Here is a 19074-nt window from a genome sequence, read left to right as displayed (position 1 = left end):
TGCTATGCGTACGCACACTACTGTTCAAAAGTTTGGGGTCACTTAGAAATGTGCTTATTTTTCAAGAGCTGTTTATTTCAATGAAGATAGCATTAAATTAATCATAAAAACATAGTTAATGTGGTAAATGACTATTCTCTGGTGTTGAAAATAAAATCTCTACAGAGGTGGATAGAGGCTCTTCTCCAGTGTTCTAGTGGTACATTGTGTTATCGCCTTAGAAGACTAACAGAAGGTTAGAAAACCCTTGACAACCCTTTTTATGTAAGCGCAGCTGAAAACAGTTATGCTGGTGAGAGAAGCTATAAAACTGGCCTTCCTTTGAGCGACAAGTCTGAAGAACAGAATTAATATTTCACATAAAAATCATTATTTCTAACCTTGTCAATGTCTTCACTATATTTTGTATTCATTTGATGAATAAAAGTGTGAGTTTTAATGGAAAACACGAAATTGTCTGACCCCAAACTTTTGAAGGGGAGTGTATACCGTATAGCAGCAACGCGCCTCATCACAGCCACAACTGTCCTTCAACCGTCTCATTATGATTAACCCAATTAATACCCGACTGGTGTAATTACGGATGGGATTAATCACCTTTGGACACCATCAGACGCCTGAACCTCTGGCCGGTTGGTAAAAAGCTCCAGGACGGTGAAGCCTCGCCCCAGGGCCTGCTGGGAGCCATCTGGCCTGGGTGATAAGGACACCAGCTCCAAGACCATCGCTACACTGGGCAACCGCAGAGAGGTATGGAAATACAGGACCTGAAAGGAATCATTGGAATCACACAGAGAGAGGATTCACGTCATCAAGCATCAAACATCTTTGATTTGTTCAGAATGCAGCTTGGATTGTATCGAACGCCAACGCCTGGGATCTAAAGCACAGTACGTTGAATTATGTAGAAACCTGAAGGTCAGAGCAGCTTTTGAGTTCAACAGTTCGTCTTTTAAACATACAGTGATACCATGCAGCACTGATATTTACCTACTTGGCCTGTTAAAGGTTTAATTAAAAGCTGTCAAACGAATGGCACTGAACAGGTGTGAAAGCATCCGCAAAGAAAAACACTTTTTTGTTTTGCCTTATTTCAAAGTTTTTTGGAAAATAATATTGTCCTATCCTCAGGGTTCATACACATGTTGACCAGTGGATTTCGAGGAATTTAAATCAAATTTCCATGACCAAACATGTTGTGAAATCTCGGTGTATTCATGAAAAAGTGAGGAAATGTCATATTCAAACTAACAATAGAAATTCCAAAGCCTGTTTCTCGTCCATGCCAGGTCGATGCAATTGTTTACAGGCTCTGATCTTCCATTCAAATTGGAAATAATAGCCTTTACCGACAGCCGCAAGCACATGCACAAAGGCCTGAATATGATAACAGGGACCTACAAATTCTACGTGATCCATTGGTCCCCGAGTACAATAAAGCCTGTCATTGTTTCAAGGCCATAAAGAAGAACATGACGGTGTCTACAGGAAGAAGAAAAAAAGATAGCATGAGTAGACATGAGCTATCTTAAAATACAGAGGCAATTTCTCCCCGGCCCACTGTGGCAGAGCCTGTTCATCTTGTGGCATTCCTATTTCAGCCACATCGGTCTGGCATCCCTGTGCATGCTAGGTTTAAATGAGTCCAAATACAAACACTGCAGACGACAATGAAAACACGTTGGAGGCAAAAGATACTCGTCTCGCCATGGTTTGATTGAGTTGAATGTCTGTTTTGCTTGTTTTCATGCATTCACTGGACTTTGCCACGGTGTTGTCTGCCGAGATGAAAGTCTCCTACTGGAGGTGATTTAACATGAACACATGTTTGTAAAAGGAGACGGCGTAAAATAAGTAACATTGTCTGGTATCTCAAGACAGAGCCACTGAATCTGTGAGGAAAGACTTTGCAATTGGGAACATCGAGTATAATACATTTTGTGAAATCCGAATTGAACTGCCGAAAAAATTGTATTTACGTCATTTCTAATAAGTTTGGTTGCATATTATTATTTGTACAACTCGTTTTCTTGAATATTGGTTCTGTTTTTATTTGCATCCGATAGGAACTATTTCTTCGTCCCGTGTTGAGCTGGGACGCATTTGGTTGCGACTATCCCCAAAAAGACCTGCGTGGTAGTAGTTTGTAAAGAAGTGTAAGTGAGTGTAAGATCGGTATTTCTAAGTGGACCCATTCCCTCTTGGGTGTCTGCAGCCAGCGAGGTACGTTCTTTATGCTTTATGTTCATGTTTTCGTCGCGCATATTTCCGCGTCAACTGTTTTTATGTAACGTCAACGGCAACCTTTGTCGACGTTGGATTGATGACGGTGGTGGTGACTGAGGTGCACAAATAAATCCGTCAGCAACCCAAGAGCGACGGCGTCGTGTATTTCCTGGAGGGAGTGATACCGAACACAATCTCTCTGGATAGATCTCACAGCGGACTAATTTTGCACAATTTCCTCCAGATAGATATTCCAGCAAACACTGGCTGAGATGAGAAAGTAAAAATATCCCCCATCCCAAGATGCATGTCATTCAGTATTCATCGACGGAAAATGTTCACCATCACTCAGTTTATTTACTTCCCTCCAACCATAACTCCCAAATCAAAGCCTCATCTGTGACTGAACTCCGCTTGAACCTATCTCCCAAGCTGCATCCACTAGACATGTTTCTATCACGTTCCCCCAAGGCTCCTCCCCGTTTGCGATAACGTGGAACCTGCATTGTGGTCGAAGACGTAGTCCCGAGTCTCGGAGCAATCCCCAAACGTGGACATTGCTCATGACGGATTTCCAATTCCAAGAGGTAGAATGTATTGTGCATCTGCCTCGCCTCTCTGCTTTGATATACCTCCAAATTGATTCTGTTCCAATCTCAGGAAAAAATAGATAATAATAAAGAAATAAACACCCTCTGCCCACGGAACAAATATCTCTCTCACTCGATTTGCAATCATTTTGAATTTCAAAGGTTGTGTTTAAATGCTTTCAAGAAAACCACTATGGCTTGGTTTAGGAATATATTGATTAACACCTTTAGATAAATGCCTGATACATGAGCTGATTTGTACAGGGAATAATTCTTCAGATGCACCGTGTCCCCTTTTTCCAACGCTTTCTTCGATGGCGCTGCATCTTGAACCCGAGTTGGGAGGCAGTAAGGAGCGAATGTACCGCAACGCTTTGGAAGGAGAAGACAGGTGGGCGCCAACGGGGGGGCAGTCGGATTTTATTTCGTTGTAGTTGTCGATACATGTTGACAAATGCCTTTTTTCTTTATTTCCCCCCCATTAGCTCAAACGGATTCGTTCTCACATTCGCGTATCCGACGACGACGAGTCTCTCCGTACGCATGAGCAACGCTCGGCAGAAATGACTCGACTTTTCCACACAACTTTTAGGTCTCAGGCAATCTCATGAGATCTCGCTCCTTTGCCGACGCCACGGGGAGCGCTGCGAGACGTCATTGAAGAAACAGCTTGCGTCGACAGCATTGCCAGGCGCAGCATATGTCGGACCTAATGAGAGGTTATAGTGCGCAGCGACTGTCAGCGACGCGGTAATCGATTCTCGCGGGGGTAAATACACCCCCCCCCCCCCCCACACACACACACACAACTTGAGTGAAGAGGGGGCTAACAGCAATGTGGGGGACATTAAAACACCATCAGCACAGAGGCATGGAGCTTCAACTCCCCGTCACTCGCAACAACCGGCATGTCTGCAACTTCTGGGGGAGGTGGGGGGGGTCTGAAGGGAGACAATTGGGATGGGGGGGTTCTGCCTTAAGTCGTTTTGGATCTGTCCCGTGGTGAACTGGTTTTACTTGCTGTGGTAGCAAAGGAAGACCTACGTCATGGTAACATGGGAGGATTTACTCTCATTGTAGATACACCTTGGGTCCTTGTGTGGCGTGAAGGGGGACATTTAGGAGACGAGATAGTTTGCACACACAGAAAAATAATGGTTCTTAAATGGTTCTTTAAAAGGCTTTGTGGTTTTACGAAAAACCATCACCTACTGAAGAACCATTTTTGAATATGGTGCCTTAAAGAACCATATTTTGAAGGTTCTTTGAGATACCTTTATACGTTCTTTGAAGAGCTCTTTAAGTAAATGGTTCTTTAAAGAACCCTGGTTTGAAAGGTTCTTTGTGGAACCAGAAATGGTGCCATAAAGAACCATATTTTGAAGGTTCTTTGAGACACCCTTATAGGTTCTTTAGAGGACTCTTTAAGGAAATGGTTCTTTAAAGAACCCTGGTTTGAAAGATTCTTCGTGGAACCAAAAATGCTTCTTCTATGGCATCTGAAGAACCATTTTCAGTTCCAGATGGCACCTTCATTTTTCTGACTTTACCGTCTCATTATTTGCATAACATAAATACACCGATAAAGTATATATAGTACTGTATATTAGTACTGAAGCTGACTTATTGTCCTCTTAAAGTGAATCTAAAAACCATATCACAGCCTTAGCCTGTAATCAGTGATCTGCTTTTGGAAAATATGAACACAAACCTGCATAATAGCAGCACAGAGTCTATTTAGTGGCTATTACGAACCTCTCGTAGTGCTTTCGGCTGTAAACGCAGAGGCTAATTCTTCTTGCCCCCTCAAGGTGGTCATTCAAACGCCTGACTTGTGGGAATTGGGCAAGCACTTTAAGGAGGGGGGGGAGGGATCACAAGGCATTGCACAAGACAAAAGAGGCTGCAACTGAGCATTGTTTTTTGCATAGAGGCTCCAGAGCAACTGGGGTGTAATTGGCAGGGCTCTGTTGTTTGACCCCTGGTGACCTCCCAAAATAAAAAAACCAAACGGGGGTATTTCTATTTCGCCGAGACGCTGGCTGTGAAGCTCGGAACACGACGGTGTCGGCTACCTGGGACTTCGATAGCATAGAGCCACGCGTCTGCACGCCTGTATTAACGACTCACGTGTTATGCATGTCATGCATGCGACTCTCGAGTTGCACACGTGTCTCAGAATGAATAAAGGCTGACACGTCACACGGAATTGAAAAAGCTCACAATACGCGGCCATTACTGTATTCTACGAGTGTGCATGGTAACTACGAGCTCGTCCTGTAAGTGCCGCAGTTGCTGTGCTCCTTCGGCCTTCGTCCTGGACCCGTACTGTTCAAGGCAAAGAGCTGAGCTCATGAAGTGCTGTGAAGCTAAACTACGAAGCCAATGCACTCAGGAAGATTCTTGGCTGACTTTGATGCGAGTTTTGGCAGCAAAACCAACGCCTGAGGTGGAGAAGGGGGATAGAGAGAGAGAGAGAGAGGAAAGGAGTTACAGTAAGTCATTTGACAGGCACAGAACCAGCGGGTATCGGCATCACAAATCCTCCCCCGTGTGAAATCCTGTGACTGTCACCGGCAGAGGCGAGATGACAGATTGCGGTGTGGATGTTAGAGAGGCAGAGAAAATGAGAGGGATGGAGGCTCCGGGGCGTCCTCATGACCAATGTAAAGTCAGCGGACCGCAGCTGAGGCCGATCGGACCGAGTCGTACGCACACGTACGACAGTTGAGTTGACTCGAGTAGGACGTCAGCAAGAGGTTGAAAAAAGCGAAGCAAAAGCAACGTGTAAGTAGCTTCACTACGCCGTTTGAGAATGGTCTGTATCGTCTGAAATAGACGCATCAAAAAAAGACATTATGAAGGAAACGGGAACACTGGCGAGCGGCGCGATGCTCCACCAATAAACAAACAGAAGAAGCAACACGCGTCCCATGAATCGATGTAAAGTAGAATTCCAAAAATAAAATCGGGGCAAAGTAACGAAACATTTCAATTCAAAATTCAGTTTATTTTGTATAGCCCATTCTCACGAATTACAAATTTGCCTCAGAGGGCTTTACAATCTGTACACATAGACATACCTGTCCCAGGACCTCACATCGGATTAGGAAAAACTCCCAAAAAACAGGGAAAACAGGGAAGAAACCTTCACTGAATCAAAGTCTGACGGATTAATGAAGGGAATTCCCGAATGGCAATTGGTCTGATAATCATACTCTGATGTGTGGTTGGGTCTCAGTTACTAGGAACTACTGTATCTGAGGCATAGAGGTTCTCATTCACTCATATGTCCAATGGAATTATCTTACTGTGCATAGAAAAACAGCCTATTGAGGAACAAGCAGCAGTTTTATCCCTTGCCGAGTGGCTGATCTTGGATCCTCGTCAAAAAATGATACCTACATCTTTACTATTACCATAATAAACATCCAGGACCTGTATATACTGTGTAAGGAGGGCCATTCTGCAGGGTCAGAAGATGTAGAAGGCAGCGAGTGAAAAAGCGTGACGGGTGAAAAAGAACAAGCGGTAAGTAATGGAGCCGATTGAGAAGTCAAAGGCACCCAAAAAAAGGTGTTCCATTTCTATCGCCCGAGTGACTGGTGCGAGGAAGACGACGATGGGCTCGGGCTGCAGCGAACGTCTCCCCTGAGGCGGTTTGATGGAAAAAGTTAATGTCATAGAGGAAGGGGAAAAATAAGATTTATCGGCCAAAGATGAGAAAGACCTGCGGCAATTACTGGAGAAACAGACCAATTCTGTGGAAGTGGGGGCGGGGTGATGTGACTTCCATCCAGCGAAGACGTTCATCGACCAGTAGGTTATCATTTTTCAAAAGTCGGAACATTTTCAATATCTGCCCACGCTTTCATTGTAGAGGAGGATGCACGGCTGAACCTCGAAACTCTTCTGGTGCTCTCTCGGGTCAACGTACAGCGGCAGGGAAAGTACTTCTTCAGTTCGCTGCACTTACCATCGTCACCTTAAAAAAAGGCGTTGAATTTACCCGTTGAGCTCGACAACTCCCATAACCTTTTACCCCAAAATCCCCTCCTCACTTCTAGCTTCAATGCCTCTGACGTTCGCTGCCTCGTGGACCGACTCCAGCCCCGCCTGCACTCCACCGCGTCCCAAGCTTTGCCCGGCGACAGATCTCGGAACAGTCTGAGCTCGTCGCCCTGGTGCTGGTCTCCTGACATTTTGCAAATCCTGTCTGAAATGCTGGTGGCGAGAGAGATGCGCGGGGGAATAAACCACGATAAAAGGACCGCAGGACTCAGAAAGGTATTCGGAAAAGTCACATTTAAAAAAAAGATTTCTCTCTCTCTCTCTCTCTCTCTCTCAGTTTTATTTGTCAATTTTCCATATGTGCAAACATACAGAAGATCGAAATTGCGTTTCTCTTCTGTCCAACATAAAGTGAATTGTGCAACATATAGACAACATAAAGTGCAAAAATAGTAAGAAACATGTAAACATATAGACAACATAAATTGTGCTAGCAGCATTCAGACATGTGAGTCTGAAAGAGGACGGAGTGGGAGGATGGGGAGAGAGTTCAGCTTCCTGACTGCCTGGTGGATGAAGCTGTTGGACAGCCTGGCGGTGTGAGCCCGGAGGCTCCGGTATCTCCTCCCAGAGGGCAGGAGGCTGAAGAGACCGTGTGAGGGGTGGCAGGGTCACTCACAATCGAGGTCGCTTTGCGGGTGAGGCGGGTGTTGTATATGTCCTGCAGGGATGGGAGGGGGGGGAGTGAGGCACCCATGATCCTTCCAGCTGCCTTCACTATGCGCTGCAGGGCGTTCCTGCTGTGGTCTGTGCAGCTTCCGCCCACACAGTGATGCAGTTGGTCAGGATGCTCTCGATGGTGCCGCGGTAGAAGGTGCACATGATGGATGGGGGCTCCTGCTTTCCTCAGTTTCCGGAGGAAGTAGAGGCGCCTCTGTGCTTTCTTTGCCAGCGATGTAGTGTTGGCTGTCCACGAGAGGTCCTCACTGATTTCCACCCCAGGGATTTGGTGCTGCTGACCTGCTCAATGTCCGCACTGTTGATGGTCAGTGGTGGGTGATGGGTGTGGCCTTTCCGGAAGTCAACAACGATCTCTTTGGTCTTGCTGTTGTTGAGCAGGAGGTTGTTGGCTCCGCACCACGTGGTCAGAAGGTTGACCTCCCTCCTGTAGAGGGTCTCGTCATCCTTGGTGATGAGACCTATCAATGTTGTGTCGCCTGCAAACTTGACCATGTGATTGGTGCTGTAGCTGGTTTTGCAGTCGTGAGTCAGCAAGGTGAAGAGCAGGGGACTGAGCACACAGCCCTGAGGGGCCCCTGTGCTGAGTGTGATGCTGCTCGAGGTGTTGTTGCCAACACGTACTGCTTGTGGCCTCTCACTCAGGAAGTCCAGCAGCCAGTTACACAGCGAGGTGTTGAGCCCCAGCTGGTCAAGTTTGCAGATTAGTTGTTGTGGGATGATTGTGTTGAATGCTGAGCTAAAGTCTATGAACAGCATTCTTACATAGGAGTCTTTTTTGTCCAGGTGGGTGAGGGCTGGGTGGAGAGCAGAGCAGATTGCATCCTCCGTGGACCGTTTGGCCCGGTATGCAAACTGGAAAGGGTCCAGAGTGGGGGGGAGAATGGATTTGATATGCGACATGACTAGTCGTTCAAAGCACTTCATGATTATGGGGGTCAGTGCCACTGGACGATAGTCGTTGAAGCAGGACGGAGTGGATTTCTTTGGCACAGGTATGATGGAACAACAGCTTGTCTCAGAGAAGTATTAAAGACATCCGTGAAGACGTCCTTAAGCTCCTCTGCTCTCTCTCTCTCTCTCTCTCTCTCTCTCTCTCTCTCTCTCTCTCTCTCTCTCTCTCTCTCTCTCTCTCTCTCTCTCTCTCTCTCTCTCTCTCTCTCTCTCTCTCTCTCTCTCTCTCTCTCTCTCTCTCTCTCTCTCTCTCTCTCTCTCTCTCTCTCTCTCTCTCTCTCTCTCTCTCTCTCTCTCTCTCTACTTGCTGTGTGTCTGCATGTGCATATTTGTGTGTGTTTGTAAGGGAAAACACACACACACACCAAAAAGGGGTTTCATTTACTGTGGGAAGAGCCATGCATTGTGAAATAAAAAATAAAAAGAGGGAATGAAAGGTAGAAAACCAACAAGACTCAATAGAGGTTTTTGTTTTTACTGCTGGACGTTTATATCGGAGCTCAAAGCGGTTCAAAGGAGGACCTCGAGTCAGCATACGTACAGCAGCAAGATGTTTAAATATGTTTTGTATTATTTCCCTCGACGTCAGCAAAGCTGGTGAAAAATCAACATGGAGTTGTTCTGTCTCTCTGACTAATGAGAATAAACCACAGAAGGAAAGCGTTTCCCGGAGCAACGGCACGTCTCATTGATGCGTTGCGTTTTTTTTAATTTTGTATAATACAACAATGGAGCTCTATGGCACAGAGTAATCAGCCGCGTCACCGCCTGGCGGAGCTTTCCCAACAGAGGGATCCTTCGGCTGTAATCACTGCCAGCGTGGGCATGTTGTTGTTGTTTTTTTGTTGGATGCTGTCGCCGCCGACAACAAGGACAGAGCGGGCCGTGTGCGTGTGTGTGCGTGTGTGTGCTGAAAAACCTTTTCTCAGGATCCTGAGATAAAACTGGGAAAAGACCCCCAGGGGCAGATTTTGGGGACCTTTCTGTTGTTGTGTTTCTGTTGTGCATGTCTAATTTAATGCTTATTTGTCACTGTCCTGATTTTATTCCCCATCTTACATTTATGTTTCCATATTATTGAGTGAATAAAATCCATATTTTTCAGTTCCATGTGTTCTTCACAAGGTGTATGGGTGCATTTATTTCCCTAGTTTAGGTGGAAGAATATTTCCTTCGATGGAGTATTAATGCATCCTGGTAAACGTAGAGCCGGTGAATTTACTTCTCTTTACTACATTTACCATGATCACCGAAAAAAAGGCGTTGAATATCCCCTTTGAGACCCACATTGATAATTTAAAAAAGTTTTTCCTCAGCCTGCCTATTTGTTCCTCATATTTCTGAATATTTTTATTTCACAGCTGAACAATTGTCACGTATTAAAAACACATAATACCGCCGCGGAGCACGCTGGGTGTGAATGTACGTCCTGATTGATATAAACATCACCTGCGGTTTTAACGCACGGCTTTTAGCGAAAGCAAATTTGACGGTGAGCAGACGGGCGTCGTAATTATAGCTCTGCACTTTCCAAAACAGAAGACATTACGAAACCCCAGCCGCGACGCGTGAATGTCAAAGTATCAAAACACCGAGACGGAGAGGCGGAGCGGAGCGCGGTCCGTGATGCGTCTCCGCGCGCGTCGGCGCCGCGGCGCTAACTCGGCGGTCTCTCGAGCCGCCGCGCAGAACGACTCAATCAATCGTCTTTTGTCAAACCTCCCGAGTTCAGGCGGTTATGTAATTACGTCGCATCGGGCTGGAGGAACCCCAGGAGCCATGCATTTCAAATATAAGGTGATAATTGCACCATTAGTGAAAACACCACCCACACGGTGCAACACGCACAGAAGAATTAAGGAAACATTATGGAACCAAAAATGGTTCTTCAGAGTGATGCCGCAGAAGAACCATTTCTGGTTCCACGAAGAATCTTTCAAACCAGGGTTCTTTAAAGAACAATGTCCTTAAATAGTTCTTCTCAAACCTTCAAAAAATGGTTCTTTAAGGCACCATATCTGGTGCCTCAAAGAACCTTTCAAACCAGGGTTCTTTAAAGAACAACTTCCTGAAAGAGTTCTTCATAGAACCTATAAAAGTGTCTCAATGAACCTTCATGAAATGGTTCTTTAAGTCACCATATCTGGTTCCTCAAAGAACCTTCAAGAAATGGTTCTTTGAGGCACCATATCTGGTGCCTCAAAGAACCTTTCAAACCAGGGTTCTTTAAAGAACAACTTCCTGAAAGAGTTCTTCATAGAACCTATAAAAGTGTCTCAATGAACCTTCATGAAATGGTTCTTTAAGTCACCATATCTGGTTCCTCAAAGAACCTTCATAGAATGGTTCTTTAAGGCACCATATCTGGTTCTTCAAAGAACCTTTCAAACCAGGGTTCTGTAAAGAACAATGTCCTTAACTAGTTCTTCAAAGAACTTATAAAGGTGTCTCAAACTTTCAAAAAGATTGTTCTTTAAGGCACCATATCTGGTGCCTAAAAGAACCTTTCAAACCAGGGTTCATCAAAGAACCACTTCCTTCAAGAGTTTTTCAAAGAACCTATAAAAGGTGCCTCAAAGAACCTTTAAAAATGTGTTCTTTAAGGCACCTTTTCCATAGTGGTTCTTCAGTAGGTGATGGTTCTTTATAAAACCACAAAGCCTTTTAAAGAACCGTTTAAGAACCATTATTTGTCCGTGTGATTTTGGTTTAAAACAAATATTAAGTACACCTTTAGTTTGGAAACAAGAAGGTCGCGACCCAAACGTCGCGGGTAAAAAAGCCTCGGGCCGACCCGACTACTGGCTCCTCTGCTCCGGGTTGAGGTGGAGGCCGACGGTGGAAATGGGGTGATGTCACCGATCTCAATAGACCAATCGGGGACGATACAAGTGTGACGAGAGAGAGAGAGAGAGACTGAGAGAGAGAGAGAGAGAGAGAGAGACTGAGAGAGAGAGAGAGAGAGAGAGATGTCAGGTCTGAGAGTGGGGAAAGGAAAATATTGTCCATGAGCCCAACATGATTTCACATTGCCGCTGTTCGTTGTTTAACGGGATTACGGTTACGTTCTCCAGTGTTTAGAGTTAATTTGTTCTGCTGGCAGCGGGGATGGGTACCGAGGAGCGGGCTTTAACTAAGTGAATGAAAACACAGCAAACGCTTTGTAGTGGAATGTCTCTTGAATTAACTCAGTTATACGTCATTGTCTCTTAACTTTTCTTTTCTTTTTTAACTCGTCATATTCTGGGTTTTTTTGTTTTTAACTAGGTGTTTCTTATGTTGCTGCCTGTCATGTCCAGGTCACCCTCGAAAAAGAGATATTTAATCTCAATGGGTCTCACCTGGTTAAATAAAAAATCATTTTTTTTACATTTTAATTCAAAAGAAATTCACAGAGGTCAACTGTTACCTGCTTTCAGATAGTTCCCCTCTTATTTACAGAATGTGTGCAGCATGAGTCAATGGAAAAAAGTATCGGTTCCAGGATTCATCAAATTCTAAAAATAAACCTATCCCAAAATGTGTATTTATAGCACACAACAACAAATATATCAGAGTCAGGAGTTGTTCTTCAGCTGAGCCAGCCTTTCTGGGGCTTGGCTTGCATCTTCTTTTTAGAAAAAAGGCAAGGAGAAGAAAAAAAACGTGAGCCTCGACTCTCAGCCCTGACAGCTGAAGAACTCGGGAACGTTGTCGTACGCTTTCAGGAGAAACGAGATGCCGCCTGCATCCGTTACTCCGAGCTGAAGTTTGAGCCGCGTGGGGGACGCCGGCCTCTTCTCTTCGGAGAGAACAACTATTCAAGAGACAAAAGAAACGGAGGAACTGCGTGACTGATGTTCGACTTGTTTCTTTTCCCATCGGTGGAGCGCTGTCTGCTTTGAAGTCATGTGATCAGGCCGCGCGTGCACCTGGTGGCGAGGGGCGGCTTTATTTTTCTTTTTTTAAATCACACTGTACGGGGACCGAGACCCGATAGTCCATCCTTCAGAGCGTGAGCGTGAAAGGTCGGGTGGAGACCGTGAGGTTAAGAGAAGGGAGAAATATGTGAGTGTTAGCGTGTGTGTGTGTGTGTGTGTGTGTGTGAGTGTGTGTGTGAGTGTGTGCGTGTGTGTCTCTCCCAGTTTATTCTGTGCAGTGCTGCTTACGCCAAACAGCATTTGGAGACCTAGAAAAAACAGAGGCCTGATAATGTTGCACATGTGAGAGGAAACCACTGCCCCCCCCCCCCGTGAGAGTTTAAATGGAGTGATCACAGTGAGAGACAATGCAGAGAAGATGCACATTTCTCCTCTCCGGCCTCCCTCCAGTCCATTAACTCCTCTGGGCCCGCCTGCAGCGCAACACTGCCCTCTGCTGGCCGCAGCATGTCATGACAGCGAGGAGGAGCAAACCTTTGTGGAGAAACCCTCCAGACACTTATCAAACCATCAGTCATTATGTGAGAAGAAATAACAGCAACTGGTGTCGTGAAGGGATTTAAGACATACTGGACTTTATATTTTATTTTTTAAATACATAAGTCCACGCGGCACGTTGATCTTCTGCGTTATTAGAATCCAATCAAAGGAAATGTGCAATAACCGCTCTGATCGCTCTTTTAATGAAGTATCGATACTAAAACTATGCTAAATCACATCGTTTTTAACGTACGGGTACTTTGTTAGTATCGCTACACCGTGCAGCGTGACAGCAGCAGATGTAGCGGACTAACATTCAAGCTAACCTAACTTCCCAAACGCTGTGGACATCTGAACGCTGATTGGCCGAGACGCGACACGTCCCATCAAAGATGTTCTATTGGGAAGAGCACCACTTCACATTTTCTCCGCGTCTCACTGCAATCTCAACGGCAGCGGGCCAGGTGAAAAAAATAATAAATCGGAACGCGTCTCTGGTATTGTTCAGGGGGCCGGTCCAAATGTGGAGGCGGGCCGGATTCGGCCCGCGGGCCGTAGTTTGGAGACCACTGGTCTAAGCCAATGGACCTAAACAGAAGCGAAGGCCGACTTTTATAGGGCCGGACTCGTTGAATTCAGCTCTCACAAGATTGGAAAAGCCACGAAAGCCTTTTACAAAACATGTTTTTGTTTCAAACTAAATGCTCTCTCTCTCTCTCGACTTGACACGAAAGCGTCGTAAGTCAGACTTGACAACTCGGAAAAACCAACACGTGGCGCGGCACGCAAGAAGCAACAGACGTCGTCGTCGTCGAGACTCTCTCTTCTCGCTGGGGGAATAAATAATGTGCGGCGGTCGACGCGAGAACGCAGATCCAGCGAGAGCTGCCTCTTTAATCGCGATATTAAAAGCAATCCATCATGGCTGACTTGCTGCCGTAACTGAATTGAGGATCCGCCCCTCTTTGATATTTAGATATCAGACAGCAATTTGACACTCAGAAACACCCGAATAAATGTGAGTGCATCGGGACAAATCCAATAATATAATTTTTTTTAAACTGGTGCAGCTCTTGCGGCAGAGGAGGAGGCCAACCCCACTTTACCATCATGATGAGATATGATGTGGTTTATATTATTACCCTGGATGGATAATGGGATTTGGACACTTCTTGGCATCCCAAGTGTGTGTGTGGGGGGGGGGGGGGGGGCTATGACTATTCAAGATTCAAGATTCAAGATTCAAGATGTTTTATTTGTCACATACACACACAGGGTGTGCAGTGAAATGAAAGTGGCAATGCTCAGCAGGAATGTGCAAGGGCAACAAGTACACACTATTTACAATAAAAAACAACACAATATTTACAGTAAGTGTGTGTGTGTGTGTGTGTGTGTGTGCCTAAGAGGGGCAGTTGTGTGGGTCTATGTGGGGGTCCTGGTGAGGTCGGAGTTCACAATCCTGATGGCCTGAGGAAAGAAACTCCGTCTCAGTCTCTCTGTTCTTGCAGCGTGACTACGAAGGCGCCTGCCTGACCGCAGCAGCTGAAACAGTCTGTTGTTGGGGTGGTGAGGATCCTTCATGATCCTGCCGGCTCTGGTTCTGCACCTCCTGGTGTACAAGTCCTGCAGGGTGGGGAGTGTAGTTCCAATAGTGCGCTCAGCCGAACGCACTACTCTCTGCAGAGCCTCCCTGTCCTGAGCGGAGCAGTTGCCAAACCAGGCTGTGATGCTTCCTGTCAGGACGCTCTCTACAGCTCCAGAGTAGAAGGACTGAAGGATCCTCTGGGAAACTTTAAATTTCCTCAGCTGCCTGAGGTGGTAGAGGCGCTGCCTTGCCTTTCTCACCAGAGTGTCTGTGTTCGTTGACCATGTCAGATCCTCGGTGATGTGGACTCCCAGGTATTTATACCCGCTCACCCTCTCCACAGTAGTCCCGTTAATCCCCAGTGGTGAGTACGTCCTCTGTTGTTGTACCCTCCTAAAGTCCACAATCAGCTCCTTAGTTTTGGTGACATTCATGATGAGGCTGTTGTCCTGGCACCAGAGTGACAGATCAGCAACTTCCTCCAGGTAGGCCTTCTCGTCGTTGTCGGAGATCAGGCCCACCACCACTGTGTCATCCGCAAACTTGATGATGGTGTTGGAGCTGAACCTGGCCACACAGTCATGTGTGTACAGGGAGTACAGTAGGGGGCTGAGGACGCAACCCTGGGGGGATCCTGTGTTCAGGGTGAGGGGGTTGGAGGTGTGTCTGCCCACCCTGACCACCTGTGGCCTGGCGGTCAGGAAGTCCAGGATCCAAGCACACAGGGGTGTTCAGTCCCAGCTCAATCAGCTTGCCGGCCAGTCTGGAGGGGACTATGGTGTTGAAAGCTGAACTATAATCAATGAACAGCAGTCTCACATAGCCCCCGCTCTGGCTGTCCAGATGAGAGAGTGTGGTGTGCAGTACCTGGGAGACAGCATCATCCGTGGATCTGTTTGGGCGATAAGCAAACTGCAGCGGGTCCATGGAGGAAGGGAGGAAGGCGCAGATGTAGTCCTTTATCAGCCTCTCAAAGCATTTCATGACCACCGAGGTGAGGGCCACCGGTCGGTAGTCATTCATACATGCTGGAGAAGCATTCTTGGGCACAGGGACAATAGTGGATCTCTTGAAGCAGGCGGGGACCACGGACTCAGCCAGGAGAGGTTGAATATTGTGGTGAACACTGGAGCTAGCTGATTAGCACAGGTCTTCAGTACTCGCCCAGATATGCCATCTGGACCTGCAGCTTTCCTGGTGTTCACCCTCAACAGAGCCCTCCTCACACTGTGCTCGGTCACAGAGAGTGTGTGTTCATCCCCAGCGGTAGAACTCACCTCGGCTACGCTAACGGTGTTGTTGTTAGCCGGCGAGCTAGCGCTGTTGTTGCTAGCCTCAAACCGTGCATAAAATGAGTTCAGGTCGTCCGCTAGGGATGCGTCGGCACTCACCATTGCGCGGGGTCTGCTCTGGTAGTTTGTGATAGTCCGTAGCCCCTGCCATAGGCGCCTGGTGTCGCGCTGCTCCATCTGTGATTCCACTCTGTCTCAGTACCTCCTCTTGGCTTCCTTCACCGCCCTCCTCAGTCCATAGACCGCTGCCTTGTACTCGTCCATGTTGCCGGATACAAGACCGGAGTTATAGGCAGCAATGCAGGCGTTCACAGCTTCACGGATGGATCTATCAACCCACGGCTTTTGGTTAGGAAAGACCCTAACTTTACCGTGGGGACGATGGTGTCCGCTAAGCGTTGCTATGAGGCTCATTGCTACTTCATAAACTCGCTGGCGTCACTGGAACTGGATTGGATCATGTCCCAGTCGACGACACGCAGAGCGTCCTGTAGCTCAGCCTCTGATTGGTCAGACCACCGCGTTCGTTCCTCGTCACTACCGCTTCCGCGATCTTTTGTCGGTACTCGGAAGCAGAAAAATGGCGGCATGGTCTGATTTGCGAACGGAGGAGAGAGACAGCCTTGTAGCCTCTCTTGAATGGCGTATAGCAGTGGTCCAACGTTCTTTCCCCTCTGGTAGCACACGTAATGTGCTGGTGAAAGTTCGGCATGACTTTTTTTAGGTTTGCCCTGTTAAAGTCCCCAGCCACCACCACAGCCGCGTCGGGATACTTGTTCTGATGCCGACATAACACATCATGTAGGTCCGATAGTGCTACGTCGGTGTCCGCTTGTGGTGGAATGTAGACGGCTGTGGTGATGACCGAGCTGAACTCCCGGGGAAGGTAGAATGGACGGCATGAGATCGGAGGTAGAATGGACGGCATATTATGGCGGATCAAGGTGAGGCCGTCTACGCTGCGAGAGATTGTTCGATCAAAATGACATCAAGCAGACGGAAGGAGAGAGAAAACAGATGGTGACACAACTGGAATCAGAAGGTGCCGTGGCTGTGACTCATTGGTGTCTCTGAAGAAGAAGAAGAAGAAGAAGAAGAAGAAGGGGAGGAAGGAGAAGGAGGTGGAGGAAGATGAGAAGGAGAAAGAAGAAGAAGAAGGAGGTGGAGGATGAGAAGGAGGAGAAAGAAGAAGAAGAAGAAGGAGGATGAGAAGGAGGAAGAAGAAGGAGGAGGAAGAAAGAGAAGAAGAAGGAAGATGAGAAGGAGGAGAAAGAAGAAGGAGGAGGTGGAGGATGAGAAGGAGGAAGAAGAAGAAGGAGGAGGAGGAGAAGAAGGAAGGAGGAGGGGGGGAAGGAGGAGGAGAAGGAAGAAAGAGAAGAAGGAGGTGGAGGAAGATGAGAAGGTGGAAGAAGAAGAAGAAAAAGGAGGTGGAGGATGAGAAGGAGGAAGAAGAAGAAGAAGAAGGCCGTCAGCTGGGATTCTTGTCTTGTATTTGTTGTTGTTTTCTGGATGTTGGTTCTATGACTGAGGAGACAAATATTTGCTGCTGGAAGTTGCCCCGCCCCCTTTTCGAACTACAAACGCCCCCCCGGGTGAACGATGAAGAAGGGCCGGAGTCGTCCTCCGTCTTCTCGTTCCTTTTCTTTTCTCCCTCCCCCACTCACAGAAACGATTGCTCTCTGCACGACGTGCACATTTAATACGACAACCCGAGATGGGTCGCAAATTAATTATGACAACGTTTCTCTCCATTTCTCAGGGTTCATCGACATTGGATGTCTCGTGTTGACTCCTTCAGAACTCCCCGCTTTCATTTCCTTTCGCAGGCCAAAAACATGAGAAAAAAAAAGATGTCCGGTGGGCTGTCTGGTCTTCCTGGCCTCGCTTCTCGTTTCCTCCAGAACAAAAAAACAAAAGCCCCTCTGCGACGGCGTGGCATGCCCGGTGAGCGGCGGTGCGTAACGACTCCTCCTTCGCATTAATTTGTTTAGGTGCAAAAACATATGCAAAAGAGGTGTATTCTTTTGAAAAGGAGTAAAACGCCTAAAAAAGTAGTTCATTATGACACTTCCTCTCAAACGCTGGTAGTGAATGCACATCAAGAATGAGAAACTACATAGAATTTTTTTTCCATAATGTACTGGAGAATCAATCCAACACAGCTTGCATTAGGAATGAACATCTAGAATGAAAAACTAAAAAGAAAAACTATTCTCCTGGTGGTGTATCTTTGGCTGAAACCGTGGCGCGGACACATTTTTTTAGTGGGTTCCCCTCGTGGCAGCGGTTCTCAAATGGGGCTACGTGTACCCCCGGTGGTACGAGAAGGCACTTCAGGGGCTACGTTAGATTTTTTCTAAATATATTTAAAATGAGTATCCATTTGAAAAATCTTTTTAAAACAGCTATTTAATAAATATTCGATTAAAAACTTCATTAAAGTTCTAAATCACTGATGGCCCGGCGTTTTGTATTACATTTTTTTTTTTTTCCAACCACAAATGTGTTGCGCTGGTTAGGGGGTACTTACTTGGCTGTACAAATATTTCACAGGGGGTACATCACTGAGAAAAGGTTGAGCACCACCGCCCTAAAGCTAAGAGATGTGGAAACTTTCAACCCCCTTTCAACTCCATACCGTGTACCGTGAAGATGATCATCCTAAATTTGTGGCATTTTTTATAAATTTGTTTTAATCTTTTAGACATTTTGTCTACGTTCTCTTTCGCGTTTTCAAGAAGCAGTTGGAAATGTCATCATCAAAGTACATCACACACTTTTTGACATCAGAAAAAGGTGTTTCTTTTGTTCCCCCTTGCGTCTAATGATGATTACAGGGGGGGGGGGGGAAACGACTCGGAGAACAATCATTTGGGGGGGAGGGGGAGTACGGATATGAAGTGCAACCGAGTGAGACTCCGAACCCCCCCCCCCCACGTCTGACTCAAACGTCACGCCAGCTTGAGAGGACAGTGCACCCCATTTACAACGGCAAGACGATACGGCGTTGACCCTCGAGCGAGTCGGTGAGACGGCGGCGTCGCGGCAGACGTACCCGACGTCCTAACGACCCCGAGGGTTTTGCACACGACGGCCTTTTGTCGTCTGTGGATCGGGAGAGTTGGAACCGGTAACAGCGGCGACGGAGAGAGCCGACGGGAGAGCGCGATGTTGTTCGCGTGTGTTTATTGAGCCGAGAACTAATGAGTTGCATCTGCGAAAAAACCTCGGAGGAGGCGGAGGAAACACGGCGGAGGAAACACGGCGGTAGCCAC

General features: G+C 46.8%; 1 protein-coding gene across 2 annotated transcripts in view; it reads right to left on the bottom strand.

The window, feature by feature from the left end:
• Window positions 1-19074, bottom strand: part of nphp4 (nephronophthisis 4) — a 179687-nt gene that overhangs the window by 157505 nt on the left and 3108 nt on the right. For both annotated transcript variants that reach the window (XM_056424207.1, XM_056424208.1), the window contains exon 3: window positions 598-767. In XM_056424207.1, the coding sequence (XP_056280182.1) occupies window positions 598-767 (170 nt within the window). The remainder of the gene's footprint in view (window positions 1-597; window positions 768-19074) is intronic.

This window comes from Pseudoliparis swirei, chromosome 9 (assembly GCF_029220125.1).
Source record: "Pseudoliparis swirei isolate HS2019 ecotype Mariana Trench chromosome 9, NWPU_hadal_v1, whole genome shotgun sequence".
NCBI classification, from domain to species: Eukaryota; Metazoa; Chordata; class Actinopteri; order Perciformes; family Liparidae; genus Pseudoliparis; species Pseudoliparis swirei.
Note: the sequence above shows the minus strand (reverse complement) of the source record. Positions and strands in the feature narration are given on the sequence as shown.